The 23,914-nt window shown below is 43.7% G+C and overlaps 1 protein-coding gene across 2 annotated transcripts in view; it reads right to left on the reverse strand.

The window, feature by feature from the left end:
• Positions 1 to 23,914, reverse strand: part of tgm2l (transglutaminase 2, like) — a 51,738-nt gene that overhangs the window by 19,375 nt on the left and 8,449 nt on the right. Inside the window, exons 1-6 of one of the 2 annotated variants that reach the window (XM_063066735.1) lie at positions 22,793 to 22,869; positions 22,384 to 22,566; positions 20,896 to 21,138; positions 11,905 to 12,014; positions 11,687 to 11,815; positions 9,337 to 9,514 (exon numbers count right to left, since the gene is read on the reverse strand). In XM_063066735.1, coding sequence (XP_062922805.1) covers positions 9,337 to 9,514; positions 11,687 to 11,815; positions 11,905 to 12,014; positions 20,896 to 21,138; positions 22,384 to 22,566; positions 22,793 to 22,805 — 856 coding nt within the window. In that variant the 5' untranslated portion in view covers positions 22,806 to 22,869. Of the gene's footprint in view, positions 1 to 9,336; positions 9,515 to 11,686; positions 11,816 to 11,904; positions 12,015 to 20,895; positions 21,139 to 22,383; positions 22,567 to 22,792; positions 22,870 to 23,914 lie in introns of those variants that run through there. The other variant, XM_063066736.1, reaches the window with a different exon arrangement.

Raw genomic sequence — 23,914 nt, forward strand, 5'->3', positions numbered from 1 at the left:
CCAAAGCATTGTCAAGTTTTTAGTGACTCCTCAGGTTTTCCTTTCTAGACTTTTTCAGTGAAGTCACTTCTAGTGCTTATTTTGGCACTAATTTCCAAAGACACCCCGTGCTAGATCCTTGAATTAGGTGTTGCTCTTATTTTCCAGGGATTTAACGACTGCTGACAATGTTAGTGTTTATTGGTTATCCTCAAATGTGTGTTTATCACAGTCACAGTTATCAGAGTGATGCTACCAACTGATCTCAATAATCTTGGGATATGGGAGAGAAGAACTCTGACAGCACTCCTATTCAGGACGTTTACAGAGACAGGTGCGTAAAAAGGGCCTGAAGGATCATTCGGGACCTGAGTCACCCCAATCACAAACTGTTCCAGCTGCTACCATCCGGGAAACGGACCTGCAGCATTAAAGCCAGGACTAATAGGTTCTGGGACAGCTTCTTCCATCAGGTCATCAGACTGATTAATTCATGCTGATAAAATTTTATTTCTATGCTATATTGACTGTCCTGCTGTACATACTATTTATTACAAATGACTATAAATTGCACATTGCACATTTAGACAGAGACGTAATGTAAAGATTTTTACTCCTCATGTATGTGAAGGATGTAAGAAATAAAGTCAGTTCTATTCAATTCCTACTGATTCTCATTCATTCAGTTCCAAGATCTGTCAGGCAGCAATGGTCCCTGACCTCCTACTTGTTTCTGAGGCAAGGACAAACTATAAAAGTCACCTCAAAGCACTGGGGTGATATCACCATCATTTCATCTGCAAAATTTTCCCAGCCCACTGGCAAGATAAGCAAACAACATCCTTTTCCAAGCCAATGTCCTGACCACTGCGACACTGGTTACATTCAGTCTGCTCTCTTGATCAGGCAACGCGTCTTGACTGAACTTTTGATATTCATCCAATTAGATATTGAATCCAACAGCTTTAATAAAAGCATGAACAAGAATCTTACAGCATTCATATCATCTAAGCATCAATTGTGCAAGAGCTGTAGCTGATTGTATTTTACCAAACAGCCCAGCAAGGTGGCTTCAAGCTTGTTCACTCCTGTGCTGTGGTTGGGCTTATGCAGGGGCAAGTGGGGGGAGAATACTGGCACAGGCTTATGATGACAAGAGGGAGAAATCTCACTTGAATTAATAAAGATGAAGATCGGTTTTATTTGTCACATGTACTTTGAAACATCAAAGCATAAGCTGTTTTTCATCAACAACCAATACAACTGAGGACATATTGGGAGCAGCCCACAACAGTCAGCATACTTCTGGCACCAACATAGCATTCCCACAACTTACAAACCCTAACCTATATGTCTTTGAATGCAGGAGGAAACCAGAGCACCAGCGAACATAAAACTCCCTGTAGTCAGCGGCAGGAATTGAGCCCCGATCGATTACTCCAATCCATCTTACATCTGGCGCAGTAGAGTTTTATGCCAACTGCTAAGCTACCAGGTGGGGCGAGGTAAAGAAATTGGGGACACCATCACCTTAATGGATGGGCTTGCAGATATTGCCACTGGTGGGATGGTGGGATCTGACTCTCACAACTATCTGGACTATTCCTCTTCTCACCCTGTCTCTTGCAAAAACGCCATCCCCTTCTCGCAATTCCTCCGTCTCCGCCGCATCTGCTCTCAGGATGAGGCTTTTCATTCTAGGACGAGGGAGATGTCTTCATTTTTTAAAGAAAGGGGCTTCCCTTCCTCCACTATCAACTCTGCTCTTAAACGCATCTCCCCCATTTCACGTACATCTGCTCTCACTCCATCCTCCCACCACCCCACTAGGAATAGGGTTCCCCTGGTCCTCACCTACCACCCCACCAGCCTCCGGGTCCAACATATTATTCTCCGTAACTTCCGCCACCTCCAACGGGATCCCACCACTAAGCATATCTTTCCCTCCCCCCCTCTCTGCATTCCGCAGGGATCGCTCCCTACACAACTCCCTTGTCCATTCGTCCCCCCCATCCCTCCCCACTGATCTCCCTCCTGGCACTTATCCGTGTAAGCGGAACAAGTGCTACACATGCCCTTACACTTCCTCCCTTACCACCATTCAGGGCCCCAAACAGTCCTTCCAGGTGAGGCATCACTTCACCTGTGAGTCGACTGGGGTGATATACTGCGTCCGGTGCTCCCGATGTGGCCTTTTATATATTGGTGAGACCCGACGCAGACTGGGAGACCGCTTTGCTGAACATCTACGCTCTGTCCGCCAGAGAAAGCAGGATCTCCCAGTGGCCACACATTTTAATTCCACATCCCATTCCCATTCTGACATGTCTATCCACGGCCTCCTCTACTGTAAAGATGAAGCCACACTCAGGTTGGAGGAACAACACCTTATATTCCGTCTGGGTAGCCTCCAACCTGATGGCATGAACATTGACTTCTCTAACTTCCGCTAGGCCCCACCTCCCCCTCGTACCCCATCTGTTACTCTTTTTAATGCACACATTCTTTCTCTCACTCTCCTTTTTCTCCCTCTGTCCCTCTGAATATACCTCTTGCCCATCCTCTGGGTCACCCCCCCCCCGTCTTTCTTCCCGGACCTCCTGTCCCATGATCCTCTCGTACCCCCTTCTGCCTATCACCTGTCCAGCTCTCGGCTCCATCCCTCCCCCTCCTGTCTTCTCCTATCATTTTGCATCTCCCCCTCCCCCTCCAACTTTCAAATCCCTTACTCACTCTTCCTTCAGTTAGTCCTGACGAAGGGTCTCGGCCTGAAACGTCGACTGCGCTTCTTCCTATAGATGCTGCCTGGCCTGCTGCGTTCACCAGCAACTTTGATGTATGTTGCTTGAATTTCCAGCATCTGCAGAATTCCTGTTGTTTGGGATGGTGGGTGCTTGGTTGTGTTCGGGAGTGATGCTGGATTGGGAATTCAGATGAAAGGCCCTGGCCCAACTCATCCACTGTTTATTCATTTCCATAGATGCTGCCTGGCCTGCTGAGTTCCTCCAGCATTTTGTGTGTGTTTCTCTGATTTCCAGCGTCTGCAGAATCTCTTGGGCATTTTTTTTTTATTAAGTGCAATCGTGAACAATAGCCAGATCAGAAACGCTGATCAAGTCAACCAGTTCCCAAAGAGAACTCTGATAGGCCAGTCAGATGGTTCACTGCTGCTCAGCGATAGAACACAAAAAAATCATATGTACAATTAAGAAACATTAAAATATAGTAGAAATACTGGAGTCATGATGATCATGTTGAAGTCTGCTGGAGAGAGACACTTATACACATGCTGTCCTCTATAATTCAAAGAGATTGAAGGATAAGGTTGCAGGGTGACAAAACGTGGCAGGAGCACTTGGAACTAAAAACTAATCCCTACCGGGAGAAAACAGCACCTGTTCTTTCTGCACTGTTCTCCAGCAGTTTAAGGACTAAGTCCGGCCAGAACACAACTCACAAGTGCTCTTGAAAGTCAGGTATTAACCCTACCTACCAACAACCAAGCATTGCCATCCTGGTCCCCTTCATGATAGCTTATCAAGAAGCATGTGACTTCCCTCCCAGAGACGATAGGTCTTTGTGCACTCGACTCTTGAAGGCTTGGACCCCATCGTCGCATATGTTTCCAACCACAGCATCTGGAAGGTCTGTTCCAAATTCTGATAGCAGAGTGAAGGAAGCTTCTATCCAGTGTGTGGGTTCTCGCATCAGGAATAGAAACAGCATGAGCAGACATGGATAAACTTGATCATGTGGTGCGCCATCTCTCATAAGATGAAGGTAGCATGGTGTGAAGGTCTGCAGGGCTGTGGCTGGTGTGCATTTTGTACAGCACAGTAGACGCAGCAACCTGTCGTCTGTGGTGTGAGCTACTGATGGCTAGCTTCTCACGAGCTGTGGCTTCATCTACACCTATAATCCTGAGAGCCTTTCATTGAATGGAATCAAGCTGGCTGAGGGCACTCTGTGAGGCATTCATCCATGATAAGCAGGCATACTCCATAATACTTCGTACCTAGGCTTTATAAACCGTGACTCTGCCCTCTTTGTCTAGTTTGGATGCTACTTTCCGCAGAGCTCCAAGCCTTTGTCCGGCCTTGTTTGAAATAGTGGAAAGGTGTTTATCCCACACCAACTTGCTGTCAATGTTAACACCAAGGATTACTAGCTCCTTCTTTAAATCCAGCTCGCAGTTCCCAAAATACAGGTCGGGGTTAGATAGATTCCTTTTCCTAGATATCACCATCGCCTTGCACTTAGTAGGCTCAAAGGTGACATTCCAGTCGAATGCCCAGGCTTTCATCCTGTCAAGATCCCTATTCAGGCCTGCTGCCACTGTATTCCTCTCTCCTGCTCTAATTGATGCAAATAGTGTGGAGTCGTCAGCGTACAGGTATAGCTCGTTACTGCATGCATCAACCAAGTCGTCAATAAAGTTGGAAAAGTGGCCCAAGTATTGAACCCTGTGGTACAGATGCATTGATGGTTGAAGAATCAGAAGCCTAACCAGAGATAACAACCTTGATGGTCCGTCCATGAAGCTCTGCAGCCATCCAAGCAGCTTTCCCGATATTCCTTTGGATCTCAGCTTAACACAGAGTCCATTATGCCAGACCTTGTCAAAAGTTCCTTTGATATCCAGGGCTATGACACACACTTCTCCACCTTTGTCTAAGAAGGTGTTCCACGTTTGAGATAAGGTGGTGAGGAGATCGTCTGTACTGTGATCAGGTCTAAATCCATACTGCCTACGTGAAATTAAGTTGTTACGGAGTAGGTAGTTCTGAACTTGTTTGTGGACTGCTGCCTCCATTACCTTGCTGATGACACTGAGTAAGCATATGGGGTGGTAATTTGTAGGATCAGCTCTGGAATCCCGCTTGTGTACTGGTGTTACTGATGGTATTTTCCATTGTTCTGGGAATACACCACTCGAGAAGCATAGCTGTAAGAGACGGTAGAGAGGACTTGCAAGTTCTGCACTGCATTCCTTTAAGACCCTAGTTGGAATCCAGTCAGGGCCAGATGCTTTATCAGGCTGAAGCTGTTGCATAATGTTCCTGATGTCTTCAGGTTTGAAGATGATTTTGTTCAGCGAGGTGGTAGTAAGGCTGCTTGACATCTGGTGGCTGGACATTAGCATTTGTGAGCCGACATTTATCTGCAAAAGTCCGACAGAAAACATTGGCCTTATCCTTTGCTGTTGTATGTACAGACCCATTGTGCTCAATGACGGGGATGTCAGAGTGGCCTGTTCTTCCAGAGAGGGAGTTCACAGCATTCCACCACTTCTTGCTGCTAAGGTTACCACTGGTTAAGTCACTTTTGAGTTTGATGTTATGGTTTCTTCGGGCCTGTCTCTCTGCTGGATTGTATGACTGCCCAGCCTGTGCAAACTTCTCCTCATTAGCAGGGGTGTTGGACTTCTTTAGATGGTGGTAGAGACGACGTTTCTTCTTTGCGGCTCATCTGCACTTGTCATCAAACCATACTTTATCACCAGTCTCCTTAGTAACAATTTTGCTGGGAATGTGAATGTCCATGGCCTCACATATAACTTCTGTAAGCTTGGTGTAAGCCTTCTCAGGGTCCTTCTCTTTGAGAATCCTAGACCAGTCAGTTGATGAAAGATGACCACGCATATCCCAAAAGTTGGCTTTGTCGTAACACCAAACTTTCCTCTTGTATGTCTGGTCACAGTAAACTGGAACATCCAGCTTCACTAGCGCGGGGTTATGGTCTGAAGAACCCATTTGAGCCATAGTTGTTGCCTTAGCGGGTAGGTCCGTCATAACAAGATCAAGGATATACTCCCCCCTTGTTGGGTCTGACACAATCTGCTGCAGACCAAGACTATCAGCTAGTTGTAGTGTGTGCCGGCCAGCATTGTCAGTAGTTCAGCTGCCCAGCCAGTCTTGGTGATGGACGTTGAAGTCCCCTATAAGCATCACCGAACTCTGTCAACTTGGAGGTGTTACTGTCCAGGTATTCGAGGACATCATTGTTGGCACTAGGAGGTCGGTAGACGGCACCAATTAGTAGTTTCTGTGATTGAACAGCCACAGTGAACCGCATGAGTTCAAGGTCTTTCGGATCTCTCCTAGGGTTATGGTGGATCGCAATGCCCTCAGAACAGTAAACAGCAATACCACCTCCCGATCTCTGCGGCAACACATTGAGTAGCCAGGGATGGTTATGCAGTCCGATTCACCTGGGACTGATGAGTCGAGGAGTGTTTCAACAAAATAATGGTGGAAGGTTTCTCTTCAGTGCACAGGTTGGCAAGTTCACCTATATTTGATCGGAGTCCACGTATGTTTACCTCCATGATTTGCAGTTTCTTATCACGTAGTCGATGGGTAGGCGTAAGTCATTTCCGTTTAGATCTGTCCGTTCGAGGCTTTGGTTTATAACTCGTAGCAAGTACATAGGACAGGCACAAGGGCCGCTAGCCCCTGTACCCCAGAAACACACCTGAGTGGTGCGGCAGAGGTATGTGCTATGCATGACCTGATCTGAAAGCATCATGTTGACTCATTACAGATCGTCTTCACGGTGGAAGAGCTTGGTCAAGGATGGGGTGATCAGCAATGATGGACAAATTATACCTCCACTACCCCGTGTTTGGGAATTCAAAGTCAGGGGCTTAAGTAAAGACATGGAAATGGTCAGTTTCAGGGAAGGACTGGTATTGTATAGTATAGGCAGTCCCCGGGTTACCAACGTCCAACTTACGGACAACTCGTATTTATGAATGGACTGCCACAAAGCCTATTATATTAAAAATTTGAGCTGAATACAATGGTTCGTAATAACGAACGCACGCACTACTTTGTGACGCTCATGAGAACACTGCGCAGCTTCGGTGGTTCGTCGGCTCGAGGAAGGAGAACGCCATCCGCCATTTTAAGTCGGATCACGTTGCCGTTAACACTGTGTTGCGTGTGTAACTTTGTATTTGGCTTAAATTTTTCTCTTATTTACCCTTGTAACCGTGCCTCCAAAGCGAAAATCCGATACAAGTGTTGGTGATGCATCAAAGAAAAGGAAAACGATCACGATTGAAAATAAAGTGGAAATAATAAAGCCATCGGAAAGAGGTGAAATGCCATCGGTCATTGGAAAAGTGTCAGGCTACAGTCGGTCAACGATCGGAACTATTTTAAAGGATAAAGTGATGATAGCATTTAAGGAAAAAGACTGGGACCTAAAATCTCCAGAACCAAAAAAGTTTTTGATGAAAGAGTTAGCCGAAGACTTTCGTCTCATTGAAGCAGGGATGGCAAAGTTAGAGGAGCCAGATCTGAATATGGAGAAGTTCACCAAAGTTTACCGTACAGTTACCGAGGGTCTCAGCTGCTACAAGGACATTTATGACGAGAAAAAGAAAAGCTCTGAATGGAAAGGTAAAATACATCCTATATACTAAGACAAACATTTGACTAACTGACACTAAATAAGAACCGTTTGTACCTGTTCCGACTTAAAGGCAGACTTAGGAATGGACTCGTTCATAACCCAGGGACTGCCTGTACAGTACAGGGGCAGGGATTGGGGAATAAGCCAAGGAATCCAAGGTAGCTGACCAACCTGACAGGGATTCCAATTCAGAGTTTTGTTGGGAAGGTCACGTTACCTCACAAGTGCCCAGCAATGTGGTCCAAGTTCTGCTCCAATATTCCAAAAGGAACATCACCCAAGGTATGACATAACCCTCCACTGCACTCTTGCTGCAGAATTCCCAACAGAATGCAAGGTCGCAACACACACAAAGCACTGGAGGAACTCAGCAGGCCAGAATCTACAGGAAAAAGTACAGTCGATGTCATGGGCTGAGACCCTTCAGTGGGACTGGAGAAAAAAAAAGATGAGGAGTAGATGTAAACGGTGAGGGAGGGGAGAGAGAAACGCAAGGTGACAGGTGAAACCGGGAGAGGGAGGGAAGAAGTAAAGAGGGGGAAGTTGATTGGTGAAAGAGATACTGGGCTGGAGAAGGGGGAGGTATTACCGGAAGTTTGAGAAACCAATGTTCATGCCATCGGGTTGGAGGCCACCCAGATGGAGTATAAGGTGTTGTACCTCCACCCTAAGTGTGGCCTCATCACGGCAGTAGAGGAGGCCATGGATTGACATACCGGAATGGGAATGGGAAGTGGAATTAAAATGGGTGGCCCCTGGGAGATCCCGCTTCTTTTGGCGGACGGAGCATAGATGCTCAGCGACACGGTCTCCCAATCTACATCGGGTCTCACCGATATACAAGAGGCCACACTGGGAGCACTGGACACAATATATGACCCCAATAGATGCACAGGTGAAGTGTTGCCTCACCTGAAAAGACTGTTTGGGGCCCTGAATGGTGGTGAGGGAGGAGGTGTAGGGGCAGGTGTAGCACTATTTGCAAGGATAAGTGCTTAGGAGGGAGATCAATGGGGAGGGACGATTAGACAAGGGAGTCGCATAGGGAGTGAACCCTGTGGAAAGCAGAGAGTTGAGGGGTGTGGGGAGGGCAAGATGTGCTTAGTGGTGGGATACTGTTGGAGATGACAGAAGTTCCAGAGAATTATGTGCTGGACGCGTTGTCTAGTGGGCTGGTAGGTGAGAACAAAGGAATGCTATCCCTGGGAGGATGGCAAGAGGATGAGGTGAGAGCAGACGTGTGTGAAATGGAAGAGATGCGGTTGAGGGCAGCGTTGATGGTGGAGGAAGGGAAGCCCTTCCTTTGAAAAAGGAGCTTTTTCCCATAGATGCCTGGCCTGCTGAGTTCCCCCAGCATCCTGTGTGAGTTGCTTGGATTTCCAGCATCTGCAGATTTTCTCTTGCTTGAGAATGCAAGGTCGAGTCACACCCAAGGGTACCAAGTCCACTTTGTGGAGTGAACTGAAATAACTCACAATGGCGATTATCAATTTCCAGTTTGAAACAAAATTAATTTTCAATTGCATAACATTAGGGGAATAACGTGGATTGGGACTGAACTATGAGGTGTGCAGAAAGAGGTCAGCAATTCCAAAGGGAAAAAAAAGAGACTAGGCGGAAAATGGTGAAGTGGAAATGGATTAAAACAATCACACAGCACTGGTAGATGATATTCACACAGGCACTTTTATCATACGTTCAATGCTCTGCCCAAAATTTGGTTCTTAGCACCAATCAACAGAAAAAATAAAATCATCTTCCTTTACTGACATTATGTTCAGTCTGCATAATAAAGCAGAAATAATTAAAAGCATCATCATTTGCCGAGACAACCATGTGGTAACCTGCAGCTGCACCATACACAGAGAGTGTTTATGTAGCATTTTGAAACGGAGGCAAGTCTTGGGGTTTTTGGTGACGAAGCTACCGGTATCTAACCTGAGCAAGCAACAGCAGCGAAGACCCAGCACTGCCCGTATCGCACTTTCCCGGCCCCAGAACTGCTCCACTTGCGTAAAATCGGTAAACTTCCATTCCACCTGGTGGGAGCCGTCCCGTTGGAGTAATCGCCATCCCACCTCCCCAGAATTATGCCTTTGTCATCGTTTGCATTCACCTTTGGACGGGAAAAACAAAACAGCTAGTATCATTTCATAACTAAACAAATAAACAATTTTCTGCTAAGGAAAAAGCCTCTTTCTAAGAGTCAGGCCTTTAGTTAGGCAAATGTAATATCCAAATCACCTTTCCCAAGACTATTATAGGCTATACTAATTTCTACCTCATCACAGACAATCTGTTTGTTCTCAACACCCTTTCCCCTTTCTAAGACTTAAAACAACCTTTTCCACTCTCTTCCCAGCTGTGTCATTCCTCTGAAAAATTAACTTTGCTCCATTCTCCACATACGCTGCCTGAATAGCAGAGCATTTTTGGCATTTGTTTATTGTATATTACCTTGAATGAATACAACCTGAAGTGGGATATATTGTCCTTTCTTGCATAATGGTAATGTAAAAGTTATGTTTACTTATGAAGAAAAATCGGTCTTGCCTAACCTATTCTATACTGGGCCAGTGTTGGGTAACATGCTAGGTCAGGACAGCTTCTCTCGGCTCCTCTCAGTCTCAGTTTGTGTAATGCATGTGATTCATGCCAAACTTCTGATGGGTTTCTGGGTTAGTTAAAAGGGCCCTTTATATTTAAAGATTTGGCTTTCTTGTGTTCAGCAACTTTGCACATGGTGCTTTAATGATTAAGAAATGGGTGCAAATTCTGAGATGTTATCAAACAAACCAACCTATTTTGCAGCTGGTGGAGGACATAGTTGGCTGATTCATTTGCTGATGATGGAAGTTAACAGGAGATACACATTCCTTCATGAAGAAAATCAAAACAAGTTACTTTCTCTGTATATTAGTGAGTTTTAATGTCATTGAAATTAACCTATCAGAAACAACAACCAAATGTCTAACCCTAACAAATACTGAAGCCTGCCCCGGCATTCAATGTGATCAAGGCTGTCCTTCCCCAAACCTTATCCTTTATTCTGTTTCAGTACCTCATACTCGGTTCCTTGATCTTACAAAGATTTATTGATTTTCTACCCCATGATTAAATACCCCAGTGAGCGAGACTAAGGAACACTGCATTATTTTCTCCAGTCAGCTTAAGTCAAGATTATACCTCTTTTCTTGCTTTGAATGGAATAATTGGCTAGGAGGTACAGGAGCATTAGGTCCCACACTGCCAGGTGCAGGAACCCTACAACTATGAGGCTGCTGAACCAGTGTCGATAACTTTATTCACCTCAACACTGAACTGACTTCGCAACCTATCGGCTCACTTCTAAGGATTCTAAAATGTGTGTTCTCAGCATTATTTATTTATTTATTTCATGCAGTTTGTATTCTTTTGCACATTCATTCTTTCTCGATCTTTGTTTCTTCTCAGTTTTCATAAATTCTATTGTATTTCTTTATTTTCTTATACATTCCTTCAAGAAAATGAATCTCAAGGCAGCATTACTGCCTGCTACTGGAAGGCAATGAAAGCAGTATAACTGTGGGAGATTGTTTCAGTCATTTCACTTGTGATCATAAGATTCTGTTAGGCAGTGATCAGGTCAGTTGCCGCAGGCCTGTTACCCTTGTTGGGTAGCGTGGCAGGCGACGCGGGAGCTGTGTGGCCTCGGTTGTGGCAAGGACAAGGTCTCAAGCCGCAGGCTTGCCTGCTGCTGCAGACCAGTTGAGAAAACATGCAAGCGTTACGGTGTCACCTTCGCACTTGGCTGGAGGCTGGACTTACCCATGGGTGCTGCCCTCACATGGTCGAGCGGTGGACTGACCGGCTGGTTTGCATGACCCTGCGCACTGCCAGGAGGCCGAAACATTGATTGCTGGACATTGTCGCTCAGGGACTTGGTCTATATATATGTTTTTCCTTTGAGTGAATATGCTTCTTTGCTCACTATTTTGAATGTTGTTAGCTACTTTGAATGTTGCTCACTATTTTGAGTGTTGCTAGCTATTCTGAATGACGTTACTCGCTATTTTGAATGTTTTGCACCGGGGCATAGAAGAATGCTGTCTTGTTCAGCTGTATCTATGTTTGGTTGAATGCTAATTAAACTTAATTTTATATATAGTGACATATATATACTTTGACTTTAATATTGTACTCACAACACAGTCTACAACTAAAGCCTTTACCTAAACTGATTTGCAATCTACCAGATGACAACACCTGTTAAACACATTTGACAAATAGCTAACACATTGGAACTCACCATAGCAGTCAATATTCTGCTGATATATATCGGATCACCTCTCTTCAATGCATCGGTCAAAGGATCCTCCAGAGCAGGTAGACTGTTATCCAAAATTTGAAAGCAAATGTCGATGACATCTTTTTCGAACTGTCAAAACATAACTCAGAATAGGCACAAGTCTCAGAGCAATTATACTAAAGAAAGGTAGATAATAAAGAATTTAAAAGTTACATTACTTGTCCAAAATTCCATGCTAGTGGGAGAAAGGCAGTACGGTAAATGATTCCATTGTCATTCAGAATATACTCGTCCAGAAGATCATCATCAGCCAAGTACACGGAGTCCTCTGGGTTTTGGGAAGGGGGGGTGGCGAGGGTAGAAAAGTGGAGGCAGGCAATTAAATTCCTTCTGAACACTTCAGTTAATTTGCAACTTTTTATGTACAAGCAGCTGTCCAAAGTATGCTCGCAGGCCTCTTTCCCAGTGTCTGACTGGATGGAGGAACTACCTGGTAATCAGAGTCATAGTCTAGTCTGTGCTTATCATTGAGTGAAATTGTTGAAAGATCCTGAAATCAAACAGAAGAAACCTGGGCTGTTTGGAAGGGAGATGTCAACAGGCTGCACAATCACAGATTTACTTCAAGCTTCTCATGCATGTTTTCAAATGTCTCCATGTCCTCAGGCACTCAGAACTGTTCCAGCCTCATTCTCGACTTCCATCTCTGACCGATCCTCCAGCCCATCTGTTCCCAGCAATGATGGCAAAAGTGCCATCAGTGATCTCATTCCCACCGAATTCTTTCCCTAAATAGTCCCTCATCCCCTCCTCCATTCCCAACTATATGCTTTGTCACACATCTCTACTATGCTGCTTTCATCCAGTTATTATTTACCTATTCCATCTCAGGTTCATCCCCAGCTTTGTCAATCACCTTGAGAATTTTGCTATATTAGAAGGACATGTTGCTGTTGTTGCAGTCATAGTGTACACTAGTTTATAAAAACTGAAATCACCTGTGTGTTTCGTTCAAATGAACTTCGTTTGTCATTAATGATTACTCTTCAGGATAGTAGCTATCACTAAATCCTTGAAATACTCTTGGCTTTGTTTATATGTGAGGTATTTTTGAACACAATATATCAATGATTTGTTGAGTTTCTATCTTTCTCCCACAGATTACAGCCACTGACACTGACAAGAAGAATTGATACAAAACTGGCTAAACATCCATTTTGAAAATGCAATGTGGTGTTATTACCAAACGGAGCCGAAATGACAGGAATTCATTGCTTATTTTGTTTAAATGAGAGGAAAAAGCACTAGTATTTGGAAAATATTTCCTTTAATGTATCCAAGGATCAAAGGAACCTGTTAATCACAAATAGTCTAAATATTTCACTATTCTTTGCTGCTGATTTTTTTTAGTATCTATACAGATAGCAAAATAAATACTAGCTCATTTTCTTTTGGTGACCAACTAATTATTTTTATAAATGAAATCTTTCAAACTTCAATGTGTGAATGACTGAATTATGTATGTTTAATTGTGTGTACTTAAGAGTTTAGTATGTTCCTGCAGACAGTGAAGCTTTGTCTGATGATTAGATATGTTTTCCAGGGCATTTTAACAGCACACTGTGAAAGTTGGACTTAGATTTGTTAAATACACACATAGGTGCTAAATAACTGATTTGTGCATCTGTTCTCTTGATAATTTTACCAATAAAAAAGAAAACCTCCCTTTCATATTCAGTTATCAGTAAACTAGAATATCGTGCAGCATTAGAGAACATTGCTGCTAACAGCTTAGTAGGCCCTCGACAATTTTTTTATCAATAATCTTAGCTATCAGGGTGGACACAAAGAACCAAGTCTCTGTGCCTTAAGGAAATGTGGACTTTGGAAATAGAATGTGGTTGTCTAGACAGCTTGTTTAAACTATTGAAGGGTATAGACATCTCATAATATGTACGACCAGAACTAGGTTAAGTGTTAAAACTTATTTCTTTTTTCAGTGATCAGTGAGACAAGCTCAAGGACCAATGATAATCTTCCTTTCCCTCAATGCGTGTATGTTTGCATTCCTTATTCTCAAGAGAATCTGTAGACCAAAGAGTGTTTCTGTAACAACCGAGCCCTGTGCTTTTTTGGAAAAGAGTTCTGCTTACATGATAAAACACAAGAACATTATCACTTCAAATGCATGCTGTATCTTGTGACCAATTTAGGACTTGATGAACACACAGAGCCAAAAGCGAAAATAGTCTTCAGTGAATTGGGTTTTAGACTCTAGGGATAATTAGCCAAGATATATAGACAAATATTAGTGTCCCTGTTTCAGCTAAACTTCGTAATGTTTTATAAACTCCTTAATTATTCCTGATAAAATTCTACATTTACATTTACAGTATAAATTACCTGAGTTAAGAAGCACTGCATCACATCCAAAAAGATGTAATTACAGTGTGACAAAATATTGTGGAAATCTTGTATTATAGAAATCAATGTGTAACTGAATAGATGAGATTGTCAGGGTGGCTTTACAGATACAGACATTTACAAATAACAAAATGTGATCAGATTTCTTGCAGCACTTCACACAAAGAAGTTAACACCTGTAGTCAGATCAGAGACATGATTAGGTTCAAACCCAGAGAGGCAAAAGTTGCACTCCAAAGGCAAAGCATAGAACTTAAGGATATCATAAATAGGAGAACTGAAGCAAATAAGACTGACTTCAATAAAAAAAACTGTAAATTATTTCAATGTTTAATTCTTATCATTTGAACTGTACATTTTTAGGTTTTTATATTAATCAAGGGACATCAAATTACAAAATAATTTTGGGGGAAAAGTTATCTGGTAATAAGAGCGGACACAAGCTTGTTAATGAATAATAATTTTGTAAAGATAAAGAATTACTTGCCTCATTTTCCATTAATGCTTTTTTACTGATTCCTTCTCTACTTTTAACTGGTCCATATTTAATCATATGTGAGCAACTCAATGATAACAGTTGTGGAGAGGGGTCCCATTTTCACAAGGATTGTGCAGTGTTCACTCTTACCAGTGTTGCTATGGTAACAGTAAGGGAGCCATTTACTTCAGGAATTAGCCAACTTGATGATACCAAAAATGGTCGCCTTGTGGATAGTGTAGAAAATTGCCAAAGGATACAGTGGGATATACGCAAACAACAGGAATTCTGCAGATGCTGGAAATTCAAGCAACACACATAAAAGTTGATGGTGAACGCAGCAGGCCAGGCAGCACCTCTAGGAAGAGGTACAGTTGACGTTTCAGGCCGAGACCCTTCGTCAGGACTCAGGGTCCTGACGAAGGGTCTCGGCCTGAAACGTCGACTGCACCTCTTCCTAGAGGTGCTGCCTGGCCTGCTGCGTTCACCAGCAACTTTTATGTGTGTTACAGTGGGATATAGATCAGATACAAAATTGGCAGAAAAATGACAGATGGAGTTTAATCCAGCCAAGTGAGAGGTTTTGCACTTAGGGAAATAAAATACTGTATGAAAGGACTGTAAACAGTTAATGGCTGGTGCACAGAGAGGTCTTACTGTCCAATTCCATTGAAAGTGGCTGCACAGATTGATGGTGTGGTAAAGAAGGCATAAGACATGCTTACCTTTAATAGTTGAAACACTGAATTCAAGAGACAGGAGGTTATGTTGCATCTTTATAAAACTCTGGTTAGGTCACATCTAGAGGATTAAGTTCAATTCTTAGTCACTCCATTATAGGAAGATTGCAAAGGCATTGGAGACGGTGTAAAAGAGTTTTAAAGGATGCTGCCTGGATTAGAGGACGTATGTTTTGAGGAGCATTTGGGCAAACTTGGACTGTTTTCACTGTAACAGTGAAGGCTGAATCTTTCCTAAGTTTCTTTTCCCCGCTAATGAACTCAGCTGTAAAAACTTATTCTTTTCCCTGCATTTTGTTCAGTGGGTATGTAAGAGTTCCTTTGATTGGGGAGAGAATTTCAGCTGGTTGACCTCCACTTCTCACGATGGTTGCACCTATTTTAAATAGCTAGACTGTGCACTGCCAATAATTTTATTAACTAGGAGGAGAAACTTCCTTTCTTATTAGTAATCATGGAATTATAACTTCACACAGCATGAGGAACCATTGTTTAACCCTGTTTAAGAGGCTCACCACATTTTATTTCAACTTCAAACATCTCAGCCTCCGTGTCATGGTCCGGTCCGTGAAGTCTGTATTCCGGTTCACGGTCCGGTCCATCAACCCTTGCTCCAGGTTTTCCTGTCTACCCTGTTTCTCTTCTTGTTGAGCTCTTATTGAGCCAGCTGATGCTCATTGGGGCTGGCTGCATAAATACCTTCAGAGACCAGGCTGTGGTGGCTGGATTGTTCTTGTCCTTACTCCTTATATCCCTTTCTCTGCCTTCTGTTTCTTTGCCTGAAGCCCTGGTCTTGCTGGTAACACTCACCTCACCTGAAGTTCTCGTCTTGCCTTGCATTCCTGAAGCCTTGCCTGGTCTTGCTGGTAACTCTCGCCTCATCTCGCCTTCAGTCTTGTCCTGGAGCCACCCCATACCTAGCTCCCTTCCTGTCCCTTGCCTCCGCCCAGGTAAGCCAGGCTGTCTTGCCGTTATCTGTGGTTGGTTCTGTCCCTTCCTGTCCCTTGCCTCTGTCGGGTAAGCCAGGCCGTATTGCGTTACCTACGGTTGGTTCTGTCCCTTGCCTCTGACAGGTAAGCCAGGCCGTCTTGCTGTTACCTGCGGTTGGTTCTGTCCCTTCCTGTCCCTTGCCTCTGTCGGGTGGTGATCCGCGCCCTGCCCAGGAGGAGCCTCTTCTCAAGTCTCTAGCCTCCAGCCTCAAGCCTGACAACTCCAACCTCCTGCCAAGCCTCGCCTCTGGCCTTTAGCCTCAAGCCTGAAGGCTCCTAGCTCTCTTGTCCAGTCCTGTTCTGGGTTCCGGGTTTTTGTGTCCATGTCCATGTCCTTGCCATTGCCCTGTATCCTAGTCCTGTCCCTAGTACTTCAGTGTCTGTGTCTTGCACTTGGGTCCGTTCCCAGCCACCACTGTATGATACTCCACTCCAAAACTTTTTCTTTCAAGCTGTATTTATTCCATTTAGTTTATTGCAGAGGGTGGACAGAGACTTTGCTAGGAAGGCCAAGATTTATTATTCATCTCCAACTCATTTCTCCAGCTTGCTGAGGCATTTTAGAGTATACTTTTTCTTTTGATATTCATTTACAGTAATGATATCTTACCTTTACAAAATTACTCCAAAACTACCACTGACCCAGTACTAGAAACATAGAAACATAGAAAATAGGTGCAGGAGTAGGCCATTCGGCCCTTCGAGCCTGCACCGCCATTTATTATGATCATGGCTGATCATCCAACTCAGAACCCAGCCTTCCCTCCATACCCCCTGACCCCTGTAGCCACAAGGGCCATATCTAACTTCCTTTTAAACATAGCTAATGAACTGGCCTCAACAGTTTGCTGTGGCAGAGAATTCCACAGATTCACCACTCTCTGTGTGAAGAAGTTTTTCCTAACCTCGGTCCTAAAAGGCTTCCCCTCTATCCTCAAACTGTGACCCCTCGTTCTAGACCTCCCCAACATCGGGAACAATCTTCCTGCATCCAGCCTGTCCAATCCCTTTAGGATCTTATACGTTTCAATCAGATCCCCCCTCAATCTTCTAAATTCCAACGAGTACAAGCCCAGTTCATCCAGTCTTTCTTCATATGAAAGACCTGCCATCCCAGGAATCAATCTGGTGAACCTTCTTTGTACTCCCTCTATGGCAAAGATGTCTTTCCTCAGATTAGGGGACCAAAACTGCACACAATACTCCAGGTGTGGTCTCACCAAGGCCTTGTACAACTGCAGTAGTACCTCCCTGCTCCTGTACTCGAATCCTCTCGCTATAAATGCCAGCATACCGTTCGCCTTTTTCACCGCCTGCTGTACCTGCATGCCCACTTTCAATGACTGGTGTATAATGACACCCAGGTCTCGTTGCACCTCCCCTTTACCTAATCGGCCACCATTCAGATAATAATCTGTTTTCCTATTTTTGCCACCAAAGTGGATAACTTCACATTTATCCACATTAAATTGCATCTGCCATGAGTTTGCCCACTCACCCAACCTATCCAAGTCACCCTGCATCCTCTTAGCATCCTCCTCACTGCTAACACTGCCACCCAGCTTCGTGTCATCCGCAAACTTGGAGATGCCGCATTTAATTCCCTCATCCAAGTCATTAATATATATTGTAAACAACTGGGGTCCCAGCACTGAGCCTTGCGGTACCCCACTAGTCACCGCCTGCCATTCTGAAAAGGTCCCGTTTATTCCCACTCTTTGTTTCCTGTCTGCTAACCAATTCTCCACCCACACCAATACCTTACCCCCAATACCGTGTGCTTTAAGTTTGCACACTAATCTCCTATGTGGGACCTTGTCAAAAGCCTTTTGAAAATCCAAATATACCACATCCACTGGTTCTCCCCTATCCACTCTACTAGTTACATCCTCAAAAAATTCTATGAGATTCGTCAGACATGATTTTCCTTTCACAAATCCATGCTGACTTTGTCCGATCATTTCACCGCTTTCCAAATGTGCTGTTATCACATCCTTGATAACTGACTCCAGCAGTTTCCCCACCACCGACGTTAGGCTAACCGGCCTATAATTCCCCGGTTTCTCTCTCCCTCCTTTTTTAAAAAGTGGGGTTACATTAGCCACCCTCCAATCCTCAGGAACTAGTCCAGAATCTAACGAGTTTTGAAAAATTATCACTAATGCATCCACTATTTCTTGGGCCACTTCCTTAAGCACTCTGGGATGCAGACCATCTGGCCCTGGGGATTTATCTGCCTTCAATCCCTTCAATTTACCTAACACCACTTCCCTACTAACATGTATTTCACTCAGTTCCTCCATCTCACTGGACCCTCTGTCCCTTACTATTTCTGGAAGATTATTTATGTCCTCCTTAGTGAAGACAGAACCAAAGTAATTATTCAATTGGTCTGCCATGTCCTTGCTCCCCATAATCAATTCACCTGTTTCTGTTTGCAGGGGACCTACATTTGTCTTTATCAGTCTTTTCCTTTTTACATATCTATAAAAGCTTTTACAGTCCGTTTTTATGTTCTCTGCCAGTTTTCTCTCATAATCTTTTTTCCCCTTCCTAATTAAGCCCTTTGTCCTCCTCTGCTGAACTCTGAATTTCTCCCAGTCCTCAGGTGAGCCACTTTCTCTGGCTAATTTGTATGCTACTTCTTTGGAATTGATACTATCCCTAATTTCTCTTGTCAGCCACGGGTGCACTACCTTCCTTGATTTATTCTTTTGCCAAACTGGGATGAACAATTGTTGTAGTTCATCCATGCAACCTTTAAATGCCTGCCATTGCATATCCACCGTCAATCCTTGAAGTGTCATTTGCCAGTCTATCTTAGCTAATTCATGTCTCATACCTTCAAAGTTACCCCTCTTTAAGTTCAGAACCTTTGTTTCTGAATTAACTACGTCACTCTCCATGTTAATGAAGAATTCCACCATATTATGGTCACTCTTACCCAAGGGGCCTCTCACGACAAGATCGCTAATTAACCCTTCCTCATTGCTCAAAACCCAGTCCAGAATAGCCTGCTCTCTAGTCGGTTCCTCGACATGTTGGTTCAAAAAACCATCCCGCATACATTCCAAGAAATCCTCTTCCTCAGCACCTTTACCAATTTGGTTCACCCAGTCTACATGTAGATTGAAGTCACCCATTATAACTGCTGTTCCTTTATTGCACACATTTCTAATTTCCTGTTTAATACCATCTCCGACCTCACTACTACTGTTAGGTGGCCTGTACACAACTCCCACCAGCGTCTTCTGCCCCTTAGTGTTACGCAGCTCTACCCATATCGATTCCACATCTTCCCGGCTTATGTCCTTCCTTTCTATTGCGTTAATCTCTTTTTTAACCAGCAACGCCACCCCACCTCCCCTTCCTTCGTGTCTATCCCTCCTGAATATTGAATATCCCTGAACGTTGAGCTCCCATCCCTGGTCACCCTGGAGCCATGTCTCTTGACTCTTGACTAAGGTGATCTAGTTAAACCTCATTTATTCAAAGATATCCTGCATCAAAAAGTTTTGAGCTTGCTTCACATTATTACAAATGTGCAGGGTTTTTACTCACACAGGTCTTTAAGTAAAGAAGTATCACCCTAATTACATATTAATAAAAATCTACTTATAATTTAGTACAACAATGGGGCACAGCAATAATTGTACATGTCTGTTCAATTATTGACAATAATTATGACATATGTTAATGGAACATTTACAATCTGATATTTACTCAGACTAGCTGGTAATTAATTAGCATCATAATTGACCCAGACATCATGGGCTTAAGGATTTGCCCTTGTGCTATATTGTTATGTGCTCTATACAAACGGACAGTTAAGTTGACAGATCATAGCCAAGATTTTCAAAGATCTGGTAGGATTGCAAAATGTGCATATGATTAGATATTTGGCTGAATAGAATTAGGTAATTTTCATTGTTATAAGTGAGATGTTTGCAAAATTCTGCATTCTGTATTTCTTTACATTGACATTTTCCTTTGGCTGGTGAATATCCTCTTTTTTACATTAAGTTTGAAGTCCTTGAAAGGAGATGGGATCTCTGGGAGCCGATTAAAATGTGAATGAAAAGTTATCTCATCAAAGTGTAAAAATACTTGGCAAGAGTTTTTGTCCGGCAAAATGTTTAGCATCTCACCTATTTCAGCCTACCTCTAACCTCCCCAGTACAAAATTATGAAGGGCAAACTTAGGGTGAGAGATGAGATTTTTTTCCCCTAAACAGAGGGTTGGGATATGGGTTTAGTAAAGAGGGATAGTTGATGGCTAGCATAGACAGGATGGGCAGATGAACTTGCTGCTTTCACTGATTTGATTGGACACATGCTTTGATGTACATGTGACAAAAAAAAGATATTTATCTTGTTTGATTCCATGATGTGGGGATAAATAAGATGAAAACAGGCATAAAGTTAACTATGAGCATATTTAACTCATAGAGAGGCATAAAGTTAACTATGAGCATATTTAACTATGGATTTTACCTTGGAGATAAATAATGCCACATCAATTGCTCTTAAAAGTCACCCCAATATAAACAAGAACCAGAAGCGAACTTAACTGCTCACCTTTACTCCAGGGGTTGAAGAGAAGATGAAAGGTCCCTACAGTGATCCTTTGCGAACCTTCTCCCCCACCGGGGCAGAAGAGTACGTGCATTTTATAGACGCCAACACAGGCGTCTGCGGGGCTGTGCACGGCCAGGTGGATGTGCCCCGGAGTGGACTTCACACTATATGTCCACTTGTCCTTCTTCGCTGTCGATTTCACAGCTTCAATAGAAATTCTGTCCGTGTTCGATGACGAAGGCCCTGCACAGAGAATCGTAACCTTTAGCCATGCACATTTGCAAGCTAATCGCATAAAATGGGTGTGGTAAACCATGTATATATGTTGTAACTCGGTTACCTGTCTGGACACACCCCTCTGCTGACTGCCCCTGTGGCTCATCCCACAGAGTCCTGTATAAAGGTGTTTGCCTTGCCCCTCCCCCTCAGTCCAGGGGCAGACACACTCTGTGGAGGTCGTATTGTACAGCGAATAAAAGCCTTTCAGTATTTTTACCAAACCTCAGTCTTTTGGAGTAATTGAAGGTGCTTCAATGGGGTAATGTGAAGTGGAAAGCTTATGTCAGTTCAGTCAGTTCAAGCAAAAAACCCAAAACGCTATAAATGTAAACACAAGAGACTGCAGGTGCTGGAAATCCGGAGTAACACACACACACAGGAACTCAGCAGATCAGGGAGGAATGAAGAGTCAACATTTTGGGCCAAGAGCTTTCATCAGAACTGGCTGGACCCCCAGTCCTGCTGAAGAGTTTTGGCCCGAAATGTCGACTGTTCTCCTTTCCATAGATGCTGAGTTCCTCCAGCATTTTGTGTCTGTTGCTCAGATTTCCAGCATCTGCAGATTTTCTCTTGTTGGCTAAGCCCCTTCCCAGTTCTAACGAAGGGTCTCGGCCCGAAACGCCGACCCTTTATTCCTCCCCAGAGATGCTGCTTGAACTTCAGACTTCCTCCAGCACTTTGTGTTACGAGGAACAATCAGGCAAACATCTTGTGGAATGAAAAACGGGATCGTGAGGGGAGTTCAGAGGAAGGGTTCTGGAACTGGTTCTCCCTCCACAGCTGCTGTCTGACCTGTTGAGAGTTTCCAACATTTTCTGTTTTAATTTTAGATTCCTATCAACCAAATGTTTAATTTATTCCATTTACTAGAGTTTTGAAGTTTGATTCAGTGGTTTGATGCATGCAGTATGTGTGCCTTTATGTTCAGCCTGAGTTTTGGCGTTTTAATATGAAAAATATTCATTCGCTGTTTTTTTTTCTAATTTACAAGGATTGCTGGTCTATAGATAAACTTTGGGGCAGGAGAAACAGCTACCAAGTCACAACTCAGATGAACAGTAATAAATGTCTCACTGTTTAAACCAGACTCAGCAGTTAATCAGCAACCTGAAAAAAGACCAGTTGTAATTTAAAGCCAGATGCCATTCACGTAGCGCTTTGAAGGGTGTTATAAACTAGCTTATCACGAAATGCCACTTCAGGTCAGACCTGTGTCCAGCGAGAGTGTGAGCTGGTCTTCGCCCTCCCGGAAGGCTTGGCGCTTGAATTGCACAGCCAGGCGGAATTCTTGCCCTCTTCGGACGATGAGCCTGTCCGTGCCCATCTCCGCGGTGTGATGTTGCGTGTTGTTGGCCTCGCACTGCAGGTCTACCGCTCCCAAATACATGTTTCCTATCGGAAAACGTTTAACGGGAAGATTCAACAGGCCCATTCGTATGAATCCATTCACATTCATATAAAAATGCGCAAAAGTGCGGGGGTGCAGCGCCGCGCGAGTTTTGATTAGAATTAATCAGCATCCAACTTTAATAAATAACGGGAAAATTGTTTCGCTCCTATAATTAGTTCGCAACCTTAACTTTAAAACTGCTGTCTTCGTTTTGTAACTATATCTTACCGGCTGTTGTCATGAGTTCCCTGGCCGGTGCAGAAATAATACGTGCCACCCTTAAAGCAAATTTAGCCTTCCGCCACTCTTCAGAGGACTGGACTGTGCGTGGAATCTCGTGTCCACCCCTATATATCCACACACAGAACGCTCCAGCATTACCGCTCTCAAAATAGATATAAACTACTTGTGTATAAAAGGACTATTGCAGCACTGATTTGCACGGTAATTTTCCCAGAGGAAGGTAGTTCGTGCCATTTCGCTCCCTCCAAACTTAATCCAAAAACCAACACCTGAAGCCAAATCACAAACACAGATTCTGCAGATGCTGGAAAACCAGAGTAACACACATAAAAGCAGCGTCTCAGCCCGAAGCGTCGACCGCTTATTTCTTTCTATAGATGCTACCTGACCTGCCGAGTTCCTCCAGCATTCTGAGTCTCGAGGAACCAAAAAGTGGATTGACAACAGCTTTGAGAAAAGGAAATTATCCGGCCACCCTCCCTATCTCTCTCACGCAAACCGCACGAGGGGCTAGGAGATCCACCAGCAATGAAGGAGAACTCCTTCACACAAAACTCACCTATAAAGGAAACGAAGACGGTCAGGTACACAGTAGATTACACAATTGAAAATGATTTGTGTCTGATATATATTGAGCAAAGGCAATATTTGAAATTTAAGAGATTAGTGTACAGTAGGGGTTCATTTGACTCGGAATCTCTGCAAGCTCCCTTTTCCTTCTGTTGCCCCTTACTCTCCTCCTCACCGGCAGGAGTAACTTACAGTGCTCAATTAACATGAACCTGCACATCTTTGGAAAGCAGGAGAAAACCAGACCATAGGAGCAGCATTAAGCCATTCAGCCCATTGAGGCAAATTTATCATCTCCATTCTCCTGCCTTCTCCTCATAACCTTTGACACCCTTACTAATCAAGGACCTGCCAACCTCTGCTTTAAATATACCAGATGCCTTGGCCTCCATCATCATCCACTGCAATGAAAGTTCACCACCTTCTGTCTGAAGAAATTTCCCCTTTTTCTCCGTCCGAAAAGGATAGCCTTTTATTCTGAGGCTTTGCCCTCTGGTCTTAGGTTGCTTAATATAGGAAACATCCTCTCCGCATCCT

Source organism: Mobula hypostoma, chromosome 14 (assembly GCF_963921235.1).
Source record: "Mobula hypostoma chromosome 14, sMobHyp1.1, whole genome shotgun sequence".
In the NCBI taxonomy this organism is placed as follows: Eukaryota; Metazoa; Chordata; class Chondrichthyes; order Myliobatiformes; family Myliobatidae; genus Mobula; species Mobula hypostoma.